Source organism: Setaria viridis, chromosome 7, assembly GCF_005286985.2.
Source record: "Setaria viridis chromosome 7, Setaria_viridis_v4.0, whole genome shotgun sequence".
NCBI classification, from domain to species: Eukaryota; Viridiplantae; Streptophyta; class Magnoliopsida; order Poales; family Poaceae; genus Setaria; species Setaria viridis.
Genome location: NC_048269.2, coordinates 13,355,852 through 13,374,438, shown reverse-complemented (window position 1 = coordinate 13,374,438; position 18,587 = coordinate 13,355,852). Strand labels below are relative to the sequence as shown.

At 44.4% G+C, this 18,587-nt stretch overlaps 1 protein-coding gene across 2 annotated transcripts; it reads left to right on the top strand.

Annotated features, from left to right (window-relative positions):
* Positions 1 to 1,796: 1,796 nt before the first annotated feature.
* LOC117863141 (wall-associated receptor kinase 5) lies at positions 1,797 to 13,015 on the top strand. 2 transcript variants are annotated; one of them, XM_034746738.2, is made up of 5 exons: positions 1,797 to 2,175; positions 10,038 to 10,631; positions 10,707 to 11,165; positions 11,263 to 11,421; positions 11,503 to 13,015. In XM_034746738.2, the coding sequence occupies exons 1-5, from the start codon at positions 1,869 to 1,871 to the stop codon at positions 12,726 to 12,728; spliced, it is 2,745 nt and encodes a 914-aa protein (XP_034602629.1). In that variant the 5' UTR covers positions 1,797 to 1,868; the 3' UTR covers positions 12,729 to 13,015. The 2 variants fall into 2 exon arrangements, with proteins under 2 accessions (XP_034602629.1, XP_034602630.1); XM_034746739.2 differs by having other exon boundaries at positions 2,041 to 2,175; positions 10,066 to 10,631.
* Positions 13,016 to 18,587: the final 5,572 nt, after the last annotated feature.

The following is an 18,587-nucleotide window of genomic DNA, read 5'->3' as shown; positions in this document are numbered from 1 at the left end:
GGAAGCGCCCTCCGGGTGCGCGGATGTCGTGAGGCTAGGTTCACCATGCATGGTTAAAGAATTCGAATCGATTCGTCTGCCTCTCACAGTTTGAGATTGCTTGATCGCTATGTCAGCCTGAGTAAATAAGGAATATGATGATGGCAATGTTGTTGTTATATCTTCACATCTTGTTTGGTTCTATGAATGCTTAGAATAGGTTGCACAACCTAGACTAGTAAATGAACGTAGAACCAGAGCTAAAACTTGAAAATAGGTTTTACTTAGTGCTTTTGGCAAACAAACCCCTCAGCCAAACAGCTTGCATGTCTAGAAGGAGGAGTAGCCCCTACTCCTATCGGTTAAGTTTTGTTGAGCTTAGCAACTCAGCCTTGTTGTGGCTTCTGTTTTCAGGTGAAGTTGCTTCGTCCGACCCCTCTCTGGTTGGTGCTTGGCCGCCCCAGCTCCCGCCTGGCTGGACGGTCGAGTGGGACCCCTCCTCGGACGGCGAGGGGAGGACTCAGTGATGTTCTGGCTGGCCTCGCCCGGACATCCGACACCGACGAAGTCTTCCGCTAGTGTTTCTCTGTTGTTTTCTTGAAATCTTGTAAAACTCTGATGTTGGATTTCATGGCCGAACTAATGGGGTAAAACTTGTTCAACTCAGTGGACTTGTTGCGTTTTCTGTAACCGCTCACCTTCGTGTGGGTTTGCTGAACTCGATCCTGTTTAAGTGGTTAAATCGGATGAAATCCGACGGCACTTCGTATTAACTCGATTTAGGCGGGAGTGTCGCATATTAGGCGATTTAACCCTGCTTAATCAAGCTAATCCGAGGTGGTTCCGCCACACTCTGCCTCTCTGGTATATATGATATATTGACTAATAACATTTATAAAAGTTTATGGTATTTTTGTAAAAAATGTTGTATATAGTAAGTGTTTCATATAATAAATATAGTGGGACACCAGTTTTATTATATCATCTATGTGATTTATAAACTCTTTATGGCAACAATTAAAAATATTAGACCTCCAAACTTGAATAAACTTAATTTTGGACCGGAGTGAGTACTTCTTAATCCGTCTGCCTGGGACATGCGTGGTCATTTTTTTCAACGAAGGCTGCAGTTTTTATATCTTGGTAAAGAAACCTGTAGTAGGTCCCAAAAGGCATGACTTTCAAAGGTTCATGGCGATTAGTTTTTTGTTGTGTTAGGATGAGCAGTGACGACATAGCAGACCAGGCTGCAAGCATCCAACTGCTTTGATTGCCATGTCTTGATTATCCTAGCTAGTGCTCTACTACGAAAAATTCGGTAGCAGTGTGCCTTGGTTATCCTAGTGCTTTGGGAAATTTCGAAGCAGTGTTACTTTGAGTATCATAGTAGACCGGGAATTCATCAAAGCAGCGTGTAATAGGAGTTGTTGTTGACGTACAGAACAATAAAGATGACAGGCAGGGGCCATGGATTTATTCAGCAGCGAGTAAGCTTCTGCCGGAGCAGTAGAATAGTCCTGCAAGTAGTTGACGGTTGACCTGAGTTAAGCATCTTCTAATCCTGCACCGACCATGACGACATATCAGACCAGACCAAGCATCCAAGTGCACGAATGCGTGCCACATGGCAAATTACTAAATTCATGCAGTGTATGAGCCAAGAAAGATAAGATTTATATTTGTTTTATACAATCTATCGATGTAGACACATTCATTCGACCGTTCCCTTCCTAATTCCTTGACACTAGACAAGAAAAAGGTTATCCTGCACAGCTGTGTTCTTGGGAGACTTATAAATTCCGGTTCGACAGTTACGTGAGCATCATCAAGGCATCAACCACATCGATCACTTTTAGTCGCCAGTGAGCTGTTGCTTCGTAGACGGGGCCATGATGGGCCTCCTTGCTCTTGATGCACTGCTGCTGGCTGCTCTGCTTCTACTTGTGTCTGCAGCGTCGCAAGGATCCAGCAGAGGGACCATTCCCTCTACGGCTTCGCTCGCAGGCTGTTCCAAGACGTGCGGCAACCTGAGCTTCACGTACCCATTCGGCATCGGTGCTGGTTGCTTCCGGGACCCCGACTTCGAGCTCATCTGCAACAACACCACGCAGCCCGCCAGGCTCTTCCTCAGGGACGGTGACACGGAGGTCCTCCACGACATCGATACAACAGATACCTTCAGCATAGACGGACCTGGTACGCACATAGACATACTAGTATGGTTCTGCATATTACAGCGGCAAACAACATCCTACCTACGCCCTCCGCTCGTCAAAATGTTCATGTTTTGAACAAGGCCTTGGTCAAACTTTTAACATTTGTCTATAAACTTTTGACCAAAAACTTACGCTGTGTTTGGTTCATGCCTAAGCATGCCATAGCTTGCCGTGCCGCAACTGCAGCCTTGGCACGATGGTGTTAGGCGTGCTGCGGAGACGCTGCAGCCTGCTAGTTCATTTGTGCTCCGCAGCTCCATGCAGGTGTGGCAAATGTTTTTGTTCACCACACCTTAGGCGCGGCGCGGTTGGGCGTGTTCCAAACACGCTACTGGCCCATCAGTTTGCTTCATGCCTAACGCTGCCACGCCAGAGGTTAGGTGTCACTAGTGGAAAACTGGGCTTCAGTTCAGGTCTCAAAAATCTAATCCCGACTAATCGTTCGGGACTAAAGGTCCTAATCTTTAGTCCCGGTTGGTAACACCAACCGGGACAAAAAAGGTTAAAAATAAAAAAAGTGAGCCGCGTGGCCCCAGGTGCTCCCACCGCCATGCTCCTGCCGTAGGCCGCTCGCCACTCCATAGCCTTGGCCACGGCCGCCGGCGCCCCGCCACCCCTAGCAGGCCGGCCGTGGGAGGCGGGCCCGGCTGCCGCATGTCCCCGGCCACTCGTGCCCCCCACCGTCGCGCTCCTACCGCCAGCCGCGCGCCGCGGCGAGCTGCACCCCCACTGGAGGCTGGGCCGCAACGGCCGCCATGCCTCCAGGTCACGCGCCGCTCCATGGCCTTGTCCACGGCCGCCGGCACCCTGCCGCCCCTAGCAGGCCAGCCGCGGGAGGTGGTCCTGGCCTCTGCATGCCCCGCCGGCCCGTGCGCTCCCGCGCCAGCCGTGCGGCCCCGGCCGCTCGTGCCCCCCACCGTGTTCCTACCTTGGGTCGCGTGCCGTGGGGAGCCGCACCCCTGCTGGCCATGGCCTTGGCCACAGCCGCTGGCGCCCCAATGCCCTTAGCAGGCCGGCTGCGGGAGGCGGACCTAGCCACCGCGTGCCCCGCCAGTTTGTGCGCTCCTGCGCTAGCTGTGCGGCTTGGGCCGCTCGTGCCCCCCTCCACGCGCTTCGCCTAGAGATAACGCCTGTGCCTAGAGAGAAAGGAGAAAAGGAGAGGAGATAAGGGAGAAAGGGAGAGGAGGAGAGAAGATAAGTTGGAGAGAGAGGGACTGCCTACGGTAAAAATATTTAGTCCCAATCGGTTGCTCCAACCGGGATTTAAAGGGATCTTTTAGTTCCGGTTGAAGCCACCAGCTGGGACTAATAGGTTCCGTGCTCATTTATCTGGGTTGGTAGCTCTAACCGGGAGTAAAAGCTCCACTTTTATCTCGATTGGAACCATCAACCAGGAATAAAAGGGTTCCGAGAGACTATAAAATTTAGACCTAGGACTAAATCTTCTTTAATCTCGGGTCTAGAAACGACCGGAACTAAAACCGCTGGATGGAAACTCTATTCTCTACTAGTGCGTATCATCATAGATTCCTAGTCTATTGTTTTGATTCACTTCAATTGTTGCGGTTTGCCCACAGTTTCTTAGCCATATACCTCACATGTTATAGATATATATTATTGTCAAACTTTGCTAAAACTGCGGCTTCAATTTGTTAGTCACACTTTTTTTGGCAGCCATAACTTGTCCAACAGAGCGTTTACAAAAAGGTCGAATGAACACAGGGTTTACCAGTTTTGCATCAGTCAGAGCAAACAAAGCAGCACAGCAGACCGCGCGACAAACCAAATGTCAACTGGAGCTCCACCTCAAGTAACGCTAAGCACTCCCAATGCCATACATCAGCAGAAACAGCAGAGACAAAAAAAAATTCCAAAACTTAGGCAGCTGCAACCCCGTGGCAATCTTGTTAATGATCTCCGCCACATAAGTTCTCGTCCTTCTCCTTCAGAAGGAGAATGGCTTCCATTACTTGAGATACATGAGCAACCTGTGGATCACTGCCACCAGAGAGCTCAGTATTCTCGCCTTGAACACCATATTGCTTCTTGCTTTCCACAATGTCTACATAGCACCTGCACACACAATCCTAGTAAAGCCTAACAAGGCATTACTAGACAAACATCTCAATCCTAGTGACTATGTTGTTACCGATCACCAAATTTAACTACGGCCTAGCGGGCCGTAGTGACCGAGACATTGAAGGGATAAGATACCATAAGAATGGAGAGTTACCAATCTAAGAAATTTAAATCTTTTGCATTAGAATCTACATAATTTCTGTCAACATGTGCACTAAGGTTATTCTTTGTGGTGCTACCATACCCTTTACCACATCAAACCTTTACACCCTATGTTCTAATCTTATAAGCATCATCATGAAAGAATTCTAAGAAAGGTGATTTGCAGATTTCAAAGTACAATAAGCAATGCAGAAATTAAAGGGGAAGACAGGTGATTAGACATGCTGTTTTTTTTAATTACCATAAAACTCACGCTCTCAACAATTCATTAGAGCCCCAACCCCCAACCCCACCCCCAACCCCCGCCAAGGGTATGTATCCCAATTAGGTTATTGCAATGGTAGCTATAGTAACTTACCTATGCGCAAGTCGTTTCTGAACTGGTCTCTCCCTAATGCTACCATCCGTACGTTTGATGCGAACTTCATGGCAATTGCACTATTGCAGTTGGAGGACCTCATAAGACATTCAAAGCCACAAGAGCCTTGAGATTGTAGCATTTCACCTAGGATAAATTTGGTGATCTCATTACGTTTGTTAAGCCTTTAGAATAAATTCGCAAGCACACGAAACACCATTGTAGCATTTCACCTAGGAGTATTCCAACCTATTGTATTTCCTAAGGGAAGCAATTGAGGAATGGATATTAGATTATAATTAATCTAGATATTATCAACTATTCCAAATAAATGATATGGAAGGTAGGGAAAGATAACGGTACGCATCCTCATCACAATGGTAAAGATAGCCTGGAGGTAAACGAGACAGGAGCATGGTTTGATGGATTGTTCCTATGTCTCATGCCAAGGTGCACGAAATGGATACTATGATAGCACTGCTCGAGACTTATAGTAGCAAAGGATACATACGCTTACTATAGAACCCAGAGACAGTGGGAATGCGGACTAGCATTCTCTTTCATTCACTTTGGTGGACTTAGCAAAAGACTCAGACAGGGATGAGAAGGGTGTCCTAAATAGTCGACTACTACTCCTATGAAACTACACGAACATGGTGGAATACAAAGGATGTATAGGGCTGTCCAACCTCACCAATGCCTCTCCAAATTAGTTCCATGGGGTAGGACACAACCCAAAGGTAACTATCAAGCCTAGACACCATGCCTCACCAATCTAGTCACTTACTCTAACCGTGATCTAAGGCAGAGAGCACTCGCAGAATAGGTAGGGCTTGCTACCTACACGGACAAGGGATCCTGTGAATGAAAAGAGCAACACAGCCCCACTACTGAGCTCTACAACTATTCCACTACTAATCTAGGCATTAGTATGGATTGCGGAATGTAAACACTTGACATGGTGGAAATGCAGAAAGATCATTGTATTAAATAGGCAAAGTGTTACAAGAAAGTAAAGATATAATGGAACTCATACCTAGACTCCTAAAGGTAACTTTGGAACCGAAGAGAGCTCTGGACTCTAACTCGTGAACTAACCTTTGAATTACACGAGAAAGCGCCACGCTGCCACCCAAAGGATGCCTCCCAAAGTGGCAGGGAAGTGGTGAAGGAAGGTACAAATGACAACGAGGGTGAGAAGTCCTATTTATAGCATGAAGGTGGCTTGGGATAGTGGAGATGCTCTTGGAATCCAAAGAGAATCTTCCCCTCCAAACACTCTCCTCTTGCCACCTTGGATGAGAAAGACACCACCTCAAGTCTCCCCACATCAGTTGATTGCCACCACAGAAAGATGAAGGCAGTTCCATTGAAATGCTTAGCTGACTGACCTATGATTTCTCCAACCTTGCTTTAGTCCACATATATTTAGCTTCTAGAGGAGGTTAGCGAGCTCTCCTAGAATGATCGGTCCATTTCACCGAAGCTGTTAGGCTGACCGGCCTAGTATTTCCACCAAAGCCATCCAATCAACTTCCATTGTGTGGTGGATGGCCATAATAGATCTAGCCACACCTCATTTCGATGATTTTTTGTTGATTTTGCTCTAAGTTGTGGCCATCCAATCCTTGGTCGAAGCTTTCGGTCGTCAGCTTGGAATTTGCTCGTTCCTCCAGTGCATAGGGGTCCATTAGGGGGGGTCCCTATTTCCCTTGTGGCGAGGTATGACAAAAGTGTGGGGCTGGCTAGCCTGCTACTTCCATGCAGCATAGTCGCGGAACTTCCGAATTGCATAACTTTTGCATTGGGACTTTGAATTGGGCGAACCATATATCCAACTCACTCATATTGACAAGTTCTTCAACATGGTGATGTCCAATTTGGCATTTGACAATGTCTCCGATGGTGCCATCTTATGTCCATTTGTACCATCCTTGTATATGCTCCATCTAGTGTTGTCTCTTGCATATTTTGACCATAATCCTGCAAAACATTTCAAACCACCAAAATTGATGGAATTTGTTAGTTCAAAACAAGTAATGCATAAAAGTATATTTATACCCACTTTAATCACCGAGATGTTGGTGGTCAGTAAGATATTTAAGACCACCAACAATAACAAACATGGGAATAAGAGATATAACCTCTCCTTACTCTAGGAAGATGTACGAAAATCCTAATGTAGAACCAATCAACCTAGAAGCTTGTGCTAACTGCCTTGGTCAACTCTTGAGCTCTTGGGTGGCTTGAATGCTACTTGCTGTGTGAGTGTGCACGCACATGTGCATTTGTGTGTGTGTACAATGTGTTCGTGTGTGCCCACTCGTGTGTGTACATGAGCACATAAGCGAGCATCCAGCATTTAAAATTGTTCATGTCAGGGGGTGTTTATGGTCCCCTCTCTAAAATGTAGCTATTGCACCAGTAGTCAAAGAAATTGTTCATGTCCTTTCGAGCCTAGTAGACATGTCGGTTTTTCTTCTTGAGAAAGTATGGTGTGCTCTTTTCTAGCATTCATGTGGGTCTTGGTGTTTGAGGTTGTGTTCTTTGTCTTCCCTTCTTCTTGCTCTTGCACTTGATGGACTTGTAGTATTCCTCATGGATATAAGTAGCATGCCAAATTTGTTCTCTTGGCAAGCTTCTTAATCATGTTCCCACGATTGTTTTGAGGTTAGAATTACTTTATTTTCTATTTCTTGGATTCTTCCTTGTTCTTTTTGTGCTTTTCAACTTATTGCTTGAGCCAACATATTTCTCCGCAATATCACATCTCCAGTAGCATTCACAAACTTCAATAGGATCCTATCTCTAGTAAAATTATAGATTATTTGCAAAAGATTTAGGCCTGGTCAAAATGGAATTTCCATAATTGTAGCATCTTAAGCAGTACTACATAGATGAAGACGACAATGGTTTAGGTTCCAGTCACTGGGGCTAAAAACTTTGCAAACACTTCATAAATAAATTTCTTAGAGATGTGGGTGGGCATGATATATCCATCGTATTGTATTATCAAAGTCAACTTAATTAAAAAATAAATGTTAATTTATGTTATGAATTACTAACATATTTTTGAAATACCGCCCAATGACTTTAGTACAAAAGTAGTTTTAAAAGACACTGTCATGACTGTACATCCCAAAATGTTTTACCCAAAAAAACAATGTGTAATGATTATATATACCAGTACACTTTTTACATAGAAAACCATCTACAATGTTCACAGACATATTCCTTAAAACACCATTTGTATATCTTGGACTATATTTGAAGGAGTTTTAGCCCGTGCAGAAAGTCCGGCCTAAAAACCATCATTAACAATTATATTGTAGATAAGTTTTGAATGCCATTTGGTATTAGGCCATTCTCAATGTATGGTTTCATATTTACGTTTCCAAAAATACCACATAAACATGTGTGGATTTAGTTCATAGATAAAATGTACTACACAATGCATTATTTCATTTATTTGTTGTTTCCGAAACTATATGCAAGATATAAATATTTTGGAAATAGTATACACATGGTTTCATCAGCATGAGACTTGTTTCTTCTCTCACCTTATAAATAATGTGTCATGTCATTACAATTACCTACATTGCAGCTCATTTATTGCTCATGAAACTACCATCGAGAATAGTAGTGACCATTTCTTGTGGTAGTGGGTTTGGAACCCTGGTTCAGAGACGACTTCACCTGACATCCTTATCCATAACCCCACACCCCAAGCCTCTGCTTGGACTTTATTTTCTTCCCATTGACCGACATATTCCACCTAAACAATAGACATCATAAGCCAACATGGCAATATTTCTACACCATGTTCCATATGAACTCCTTCACCAACCTGGTTTTAGTCTTAAACATAAGCACCCTTAACATAATTGAATTATGCTCATAGAAGAAGCCGTCAAACCATTTCAACGGAACGTTAATCACTCATCGAGATGAAAAACGGTCAGGAACGATTGGGAAAAGACTTGAACCACTTTCATTTTCAAATTTTTATTCGGGAACGGGAATAACAAAGTCGGGAGAGCCAGGTTGGGAAAGCAAAATCAGATATACGGGATGTCGGAAACGAAATAATTCAACTTGGAACATGTCGATTATGGTTGGGAATCATTAATTGAAATTGGGAACACTGACACATGTATCAACCACTTCAAACGTCCAACTCAATATAACGCATACAACCATACATAGTACACACGCAAACAATTGCACAGGTAGATAGCACAAAAAATATAAACATGACAGGTGATAACTAAGTTTAACTAGTCAGATTAGAGTGCTATGCGCGCTTGTACCAAGCGCATAACCTGAAGTAATAATAGGAAAGTGTATGTACTCAAGTCATCACCACATCAATATCTATCACATCGGATTAGAAAACAAATTAAAATGAACCCAAAATTGAATCGATCACATCTTAACCCAAAATCAAGTGTTCCTTCTGTCGTACTGGTCCTCAGAGCGCTATACAGTAACTTCCTCGTGTAAGAATTTGTCGGTTATTAGATGTTGAGAATATGCTACTATGCATGCATGGTTTTTATAAAAATTAAAGATATAACTAGTAATAAATTATTGGATTGGATCTCGTGAACTTATGGTTGAAGTCAGAAAGTTAGCAAGTATCACATCTGAAAGTATGCATGTAAAGTTTACTTACTGCTTGTTCTTTTTTGAAAAGTTTAATAACTGTTTTTGCAGTGCCACATAGCCGTAAAAAGACAGTATTATCATGAACATAATATGCGGAACCACATATATTGTGAACGGTAAAAGCACATCTAGATACATCGGGGTTATGTTTCTTAAAAAAAGGAAACGTAATGCTACAATGACAGAGAGTAAAACACCACAATATACATGTCTTTCTTCCCTGCTGCCACTACGGGAGACAGGAACATTGCCGAGTGCCTGGGGCACTCGGCAAAGCCCCAAAAACACTCGGCGAAGAGCTTGTTTGCCGAGTGCTCGAAAAAAAAAACTCGGCAAAAAAAATACACTCGGCAATTTCTAGCTTTCCCGTAGTGTGCCCGGTGGACGCTGGAGTCCTTGGTGCATGAAATTGGTTTCATTAGTTACCGATCTCCTACATAGATGTAGGGTTTTGTTAGCACACTTGAAGCAGATTAAAATATGCTAGCATGTATTATTGTGGCTACAATTCAGTTTCATGTGCTTGGTTTCCCCCAGTAGCAAATCCTCATTTCATAGATTATGGTAAATAACAGAACTACGCGTCGCCATTTCGCACTCCAGGCAAATGAGATCCGGCGTGGATGCCTACAACATGTCATGGAAAGTACCTGGACCATCTTTTATTGGCACACGAGTCATAGAACTGAGCTTCATTGGCTGTGACTTTGATATATATTTGCTAGATGGCGTTAACTCAAGGGAATTGATATGCACAGTTAACTGCCCTAACGATGGGATCCCGGAAAGCGTTGCCAAGCAGCAGTGCAACGGTACTGGATGCTGCCGTTCAATGTTTTCCCACACAGTTGTTTCCTTGGAGCTCCAGTTTGTCAGGTACGACCGCGGCAAAAGCAAGACCAAAGGGGAAATGCAACACACCAATCAGAGTTTGCTATGGGACACAATCAGGGTCGAAACTTACAACATGCTGCTTTTGTGGGGCATTGTACTGGATCGACGTAATATAAATTGCGATGCCGCATCTAACAAGACAAACTACGCATGTGTCAGTGATCATAGCAGATGCTTTGACGCCTACTCCGGGATGTCACCTTCATACCAGTGTATGTGCCATAACGGGTATGCTGGCAATCCATATGTCGCAGATGGCTGCTCCCGTGATCGAGGTAACATAATTTTTATTTCTTCCAGAACTATTTAAACATGGGAGTTTTGATTATTGCCTCCTATACAATGAACAGGGTATAATCCTGTTGAATGGAAGGCGAATTGTGGTAGATCATGTGGGAACATCAGCATTCCATTTCCATTTGGCCTAGAAGAAGGCTGCTATGCGAGGAAGCAATTTCAGCTCCATTGCATCGACATGAGATCCTCCAGACTTGAGCTTATTAGTATGTACTCCGAAATACGGCAGATCAATATCAACGAAGGGACAATTGAAACAATAAATAGGGGTGAATTTTCTTATGGAGGAATGCAAAGTATCTACACCGGTTCAATAAGAACTCAAGAATTACAATGGGTCGTAGCCAATCTTAGCTGCCAAGAGGCGCAAGAGGATAGCACTACATATGCATGCGTCAGTGCTGACAGTACTTGCTTGGGTGTCAGCTTAAGAATTAGTGGTTATCTTGGCTATCGATGCAGATGCTTGACTGGATTTCACGGAAACCCGTATGTCCGGAACGGTTGCCAAGGTTATTCCCACACAAGAATGTGCATATATATTTCTACACATTTATATATAGTTTTGCTTTTATTGATTTGTCGTAACAAACTAACATGTGGATGCAGATATCAATGAGTGTGAAACTATACCGGGCATTTGTAAAGGATTGTGCCATAATACTATAGGAGCTTTCTATTGCACAAAATGTCCTCATAAAACAGAGTATGATGCCACAAAAATGGGGTGCACTCCAACGAACAGGCAAAAAAGTCGTCTTCTGCTAGGTGAGTTCGTGACCAATAGATTTCACGTAATAATTCAAAAAACAGAAAAAAAATCGAGAACAATAATTGTGCATATGATAGGTATCATGATCGGCCTTGGTGTTGGTTTTGGTGTTCCTCTTCTGGGCTTAAGTGCTGTATTTATTGTCCTTAAATGGAAAAGAGATGAGCAAAAGAAACAACGCAGGAAATATTTCCGGGACAACCAAGGTATTCTCCTAGAACAATTAATATCATTGGACGAAAATACCAGTGACAAGACAAAAATATTCTCCTTAGAAGATTTAGAAAAGGCAACACATAACTTTGATCAAACACGTATCCTGGGTCGTGGAGGACATGGCACAGTATACAAAGGCATCTTAGCTGATCAGCGAGTGGTGGCCATAAAAAGTTCTAAGGCTATCGAACAAAGTGAAATCAACCAGTTCATTAATGAGGTGATTATTCTTTCACATATAAACCACCGAAATATCGTAAGACTATTCGGATGCTGTCTTGAAACCAAGGTCCCATTGCTGGTATATGATTTTGTTCCCAATGGTTCATTATATGATATTCTTCATTCAAGTTCAGATAGCAATTTCTCTTTGTCATGGGATGAGTGCCTAAGAATTGCCCTAGAAGTAGCAGGCGCTCTCTGCTATCTCCACTCTGCAGCTTCTGTATTGGTTTTCCATCGTGATGTCAAGTCATCTAATATACTCCTTGATGCAAACTACACTGCTAAAGTTTCAGATTTTGGAGCTTCAAGGGTAGTTCCTATTGACCAGACCCATGTTAACACAAATGTACAAGGCACATTTGGTTATTTAGATCCAGAGTATTACCGAACTGGACAACTGAATCAAAAGAGTGACGTGTATAGTTTTGGTGTTGTACTTGTTGAGTTGCTCGTCAGAAAGGAGCCCATTTTTACTACTCAGTCAGGCTCAAAACAGAACTTGTCAAGTTACTTTCTCTGCGAGTTGAAGTCAAGGCCAATAAAAGAGATAGTTACTGCACAAATTCGTGAAGAAGCAACTGAGGAAGAAATCAACAGTGTTGCACACCTTGCAGAGATGTGTCTAAGGCTCCAAGGTGAAGAGAGACCTACTATGAAGCAAGTGGAGATGACATTGCACACGCTGCATGCGAAAAGGTCAAAGCTATCCCGAGTTGCTCAAGGAGATGATCAAGAGATACAGCAGTTGCTGTCTTCTAGAGTTAATGCTGCTCCTCTCGCTGGCTGTAGCCTAGACCAACTAAGCCGAAGATGCTACAGCTTGGAGCAAGAGTTCATATTATCTGCCGAGGTACCCCGGTAAAGTCTCCCATGATCCTACTCCTACATATGAACATCCCAGTTTTCCCATGGAGGTCAGGAGGTGATTAGTTCTACCTATCAGCTTACCATCTCTCAGTATCTGGAACTGTATTTGAATTGTACTTTTATATATGTGTGCATCTCTGGCCCTATTTTGTACTTGGAACAAGCGATAAATGGATGAAGTTGAATATGCTAGGGTGAATATGCTATAGATGAATCTTATGAACATATATGTTCATGAAGAATGCATTAATATATATGTTACAGATGAAAGGATGAATGCTATATATGGATGAATGAATGGACATGCTATGTTTCGATGGAGATGGCTGGGCTAGTAGAAAGAATGGTTAAATTCATGGATAGATATGTAATACCCCTGGCGATTCTACAGGAGCATAGGCTGCCTTTAAAATATCTAGAATATTACTTCAAAAGTTTCTGTGGATGGATGCAATGAATGAAAACATGGTTAAATTTTTTGTTCTTTTACTTCAATTTGATATATTACTATATTTGTGACATTACTATATTTGTGACATGGTAGATAACTTGCTACTCAAAGTCATTTAGGCTATTCTTAGTGGGAGTTTTATGGTCACGATTACCTAGAGTGACACATCATCTAAAAATGTTTGAAATTGGGATGAAACACCTCCCCTCAAGCATAGTTTCATCTCTTGTTGTTTCCTAGGTTACATGCAAGACACAAGCTGTCTCGGAAATAATATACACAGGGTTTCATCATAATGAAACTCATTTCACCTCCCTCTTCATTAATACACTGCCACATCATCAAAAATGCTAACATTTAATGCCCATGAAACCCCATTAAGAATGTCATTAGTGCTACTTGTGCCAATCCCAAGAATTTCTAGCCTTATGTGGGCAGATGTGCCGCTAGCTGGTAGTTGTACATTTAATTTGTTCCATCTAGCTAACAACCTTCAAACCTGACATGTATACGCCTGTTGATCAATAATTCTCCCATACTGTTTCTCCCTCACCGAGCCTTCCCACTAAACTTTGAATACCTGAAGTCTTTCCAACACGATGTTCCCAATTTGCATCACAAGGGTCGATACGTTTGTGATATGTTTGGGTGAACTTGCTAGCTTGTTACTAATTGTTATGTTCGCCCTGGCTCTAAAAGGTTTTTTTGTCCCGCCCCGCCACTGTCTTGAGTCCTGATCACTACCTATGCCTCACATTCTAGGCCGTTACTAGATTAACCTCTGGGTTTCTAATTTCTAGCACTCGCCAAAAGCCAGTCCTCTCATAACACCGACGGCTATCGTGTGAAAGGTGTGCGAATGAATCTTTAAGCAGACAGCTATATGGGTAAAACGTCTGCAATCTTTCTCAACCAATGCAGACGGTTTCATGCCTAACTATTTGGTTTGGACCAAGCACGGTGAATTAGGGGTTGTAATGGAAGATGGCGAGGAGGAGGAGGAAGATGACACCATTCCGGACTGGGTTGCAGGCCAAGTTTTTGCAGGTATTACAATGGGCGAGGCTGATGAAGATGAGTTTGCAGAAAATGACCCTACTGATGACCTTGGTCAGGTGATACGAGATGCATATAGAGATTGCGAAACTGAGAAGGAAGCAGCAAAGTTGCAGCGCATGATAGATGATCACCAAAAATTGTTGTACCCAGGTTGCCAGCAGGGCCATAAAAAACTAGGTACGACACTAGAATTTGTGCAATGGAAGGTAAAAAATGGTGTGTCCGATTAGGCATTTCAGGGGATGTTGAACATTGTCAAGAAGATTCTCCCCGAGAATAATGAATTACCGTCCACAACATATGAAGCTAAACAGATTATTTGCCCTCTCCGATTGGATGTTCAGAAGATACACGCATGCCCTAATGACTGTATCCTCTATCGTGGTGATGAATACGAGAAATTGGATGCTTGTCCCGTCTGCGAAGCCCTGCGGTATAAGATCAGGCGAGATGATTCTGGTGATGTCGAGGGGCAGTCTCCCAAGAAGAGAGTTCCCGCGAAGGTGATGTGGTATTTCCCTATAATACCACGCTTGAAGCGCTTGTTCAGGAACAAGGCGAATGCTAAGTTGATGCGATGGCACAAAGAAGACCGTAAGGAAGATGAGATGCTGAGACACCCCGCAGATGGGGCACAGTGGAGATCAATTGATAGAACATTCCCAGACTTTGAAAGTGAAGCAAGGAACATAAGGTTTGGTTTAAGCACTGATGGATTCAATCCATTCGGTGAGTTGAGTAGTGGCCATAGTACTTGGCATGTGACCCTTTGTATGTTCAACCTTCCTCCTTGGCTGTGCATGAAGCGGAAGTTCATTATGATGCCGGCGCTTATCCAAGGCCCAAAACAACCCGACAACGACATTGACGTGTACCTAAGGCCGTTGGTTGATGACCTTTTACAGCTCTGGAAGGAAGAAGGTGTACGTGTGTGGGATGAGGATAGACAAGAGATCTTTAATCTACGAACACTGTTGTTCGTAACCATCAACGATTGGCCTGCATTGAGTAACCTTTCAGGACAGACAAATAAGGGATATCGGGCATGCACCCACTGTTTAGATGACACAGACAGCATGTACTTGAAGCACTGTAAGAAGGTCGTCTATATGGGTCATCATCGATTTCTCCCTGCTCACCACCAGCTGAGAAAGAGCGGGATGCATTTCAAAGGGGCGCCAGACCATCGTAAAAAACCTGCACACCGTAATGGAAAGCGTGTGTTCGAGATGATGAAGGATGTATATGTAGTCTTCGGAAAGGGACTTGGTAGCCAACCTGTTCCGAACGACGATAACGGACATGCACCCATGTGGAAGAAAAAGTCAATATTTTGGGAGCTACCTTATTGGGAAATCCTAGAGGTTCGCAACGCAATAGACGTGATGCACCCGACGAAGAATCTTTGCGTGAACGTGCTAGGCTTCATGGGTGTTTATGGAACCTCAAAAGATTCCTACATTGGAAGCACGACAGGACCTGAAAGCCATGGGGCAACGAGATGACCTACATCCGGAAAAGAGAGATAATGGACAGCACTACTTACGTCCTGCCAGTTACACTCTCAGCAAGGAAGAGAAGGATAGCATGTTTGAATGCTTGAATAGTATGAAGGTCCCGTCTGGGTACTCCTCGAATATAAAGGGAATAATAAATATGAAACAAAAGAAGTTTACAAATCTCAAGGCTCATGACTGCCACATGTTGATGACCCAGTCGCTTCCGATTGCACCGAGGCGTGTTCTACCAGAAAATGTCCGGTTGCCGCTCGTAAAGCTATGCGCGTTTCTCAATGCGATTTCGCAGAAGGCAATCGATCCATCCAAGCTATCAAAGCTACAGAACGATGTGGTGCAATGTCTTGTCAGTTTTGAGTTGTTATTTCCACCATCCTTCTTCAATATTATGACGCACTTACTGGTTCACCTAGTAAAAGAGATTGGTATTCTCGGACCTGTATACCTGCACAATATGTGGCCTTTCGAGAGGTTCATGGCAGTCCTAAAAAACTATGTTCTTAATCGTGCCCGTCCAGAAAGAAGCATCGCCAAGGGATATGGAACAGAGGAGGTGACCGAGTTTTGTGTTGATTTTATTGATTCAATTGACTCGATTGGGGTTCCAACTTCACGCCACGAGGGGAGGCTCCGAGGAATGGGCACCCTTGGAAGGAAATCAAGTTTGAGCAATGACACTGATTTGTTCGACAAGGCACACTACACTGTTCTACAACAGTCATCCTTTGTGTCTCCGTATATCGAGCAGCACAGGCAGATGGTAGCTTCAAAAAACCCGACCAAATCCGATGCTTGGCTTACCCGTCATCACATGGAAACTTTTCCCTCCTGGTTACGCCAACAACTTATGGGTAACTCTGAGATTCACCCACAGCTTGCCTGGTTAGCCAGGGGACCTGCTACCACAATCGTCAAATTCCAAGGCTATGAGATAAATGGTTACACATTTTACACGAGAGCCCAGGACCAGAAAAGCACGAACCAGAATAGTGGTGTCCGCATAGATGCCATGGACAGAAATAATAGCAAGGAGTCGTATTATGGTTTCATACAGGAGATATGGGAACTCGAATACGGACCGCTGTACATCCCTCTATTTCTTTGCAATTGGGTGAAGCTAACTGCCGTCACCAAAGATCAGTACGGAATGACAATAGTAGATCTGAGCAAGACTGGATATAGTGATGACCCATTCGTACTTGCCAATGATGTGCATCAGGTGTTCTATGTGAAGGACATGTGCAGCAAACCCAAGAGGAATCCAGAAGAGACATGGGAGCCAAAGTGCCACATAGTTCTTCCAGGTAAAAGAAAAATCGTGGGAGTCGAGGATAAAACAGACCAATCAGATGATTATGATCAGTTTGATGGCATGCCTCCATTCGCCGTTGAAGTTGATCCAAGCATCCTGCTATCCAAAGAAGAGGCTCCGTACTTACGCCGCGATCATGATCAAGGAACTTTCGTGAAGAAGAAATTTTACAACATTGTATTGTAATGCGTTAAATGTACATGACCTTTGTGTATTAATTGATACAATTTGTAATTTACCCTATGTATGATTTCATGTGTTATTAAATTTGTTAGGTGAAGATTTTTTAGCCACATACTAACATGGATTTTTCTGCGCATTGAAATAATTTAATTGAATAATTTCTTGATCACAGCAATGCAGTAAAATAAATATTTTACAGGCTAAATGAACTGGTATAGAATTAATGATTAATTCATACTTATTGTCAATTTACTCGTTAATTAAATATATTTTTGCATGTACAAAATCTGTGAAGGTTTTGTTTTTCATCCTGAAATGCAGTGAAAAGATAAAATAAAATCCATTTCCAAAAAATAGGCGGGAGAAGAAAAATAGGAAAAAAGACCTTTTGTCTTGGGTGTTAACAGCAACCGGGACAAAAGGCCCCCCTTTTATCCCGGTTGCCATTAAAAGGGTACGTTTCGTCTCCCGCCCGAACGTACCCTTTTATCCCGGTTGCCAACTGCAACCGGGATAAAAGGCCCCCCCTTTATCCCGGTTGGTTACGGGACCCGGGATAAAAGGGTACGCTCCCAGCCCCACCTGGCGGGGGCACCCTTTTGTCCCGGGTCCCGTCACCAACCGGGATAAAAGGGGGGGGGGGCCTTTTATCCCGGTTGGTGACGGGACCCGGGACAAAAGGGTACGCTCCCAGCCCCACCTGGCGGGGGCACCTTTTTGTCCCGGGTTCCGTCACCAACCGGGATAAAAGGCCCCCCCCCCCTTTTATCCCGGTTGGTGACGGGACCCGGGACAAAATGCCCTTTTGTCCCGGGTGCCATTACGAACCAGGATAAAAGGGGGGGGGGGTTAAAAGGCACTGTACTCCCTTCTACCCCCCGCCAGTTACACACTTAGCCAAATTTTCGCCAATTCCCGCGCGTTCTCCGCCGTCGCCGCCCGTCCGCCTCCCTCGCCGGCCGCCGCCGTCGTCGTCCCCCATTGCGCCGTCGTCGTCCCCCGGCCGGCCCGCCTCGATCCCCTCCTCGTCCGTCGACGCGCCCGGCCCCCGGCCCCCTCGTCGCCTCCGGCCACCGGCTCCATCCTCGTCGCCCCTCGTCGCCCTCGTCGCCGTCTCGTCGCCGTCCCGCCTACGCCGCCGCCGTCGTCGTCGCCTCGGCCGCCGTCGTCCTCGTCGCCTCGGCGGCTGCCGTCCTCGCCGCCCCAGCCGCTGCCGTCCCGCCGCCCCGGCCGCCGCCCTGCGCGCGAGAGGTCCGCTGCCGCGCCGGCCGGCAGCGCCGGGAGGGTTTTTTTTAAGTTAGAAAATTAAGTTATATTTTTACGATAGATTTC

What these genes read in the sequence shown, in the direction of transcription:
- LOC117863141 (XM_034746738.2), top strand. Translation starts at nt 1,869, where the DNA reads ATGATGGGCCTCCTTGCTCTTGATGCACTGCTGCTGGCTGCTCTGCTT. An exon ending in TGGCTGCTCCCGTGATCGAG is followed by an intron (nt 10,632 to 10,706) that starts GTAACATAATTT and finishes TACAATGAACAG; the next exon opens with GGTATAATCCTGTTGAATGG. An exon ending in TGTCCGGAACGGTTGCCAAG is followed by an intron (nt 11,166 to 11,262) that starts GTTATTCCCACA and finishes ATGTGGATGCAG; the next exon opens with ATATCAATGAGTGTGAAACT.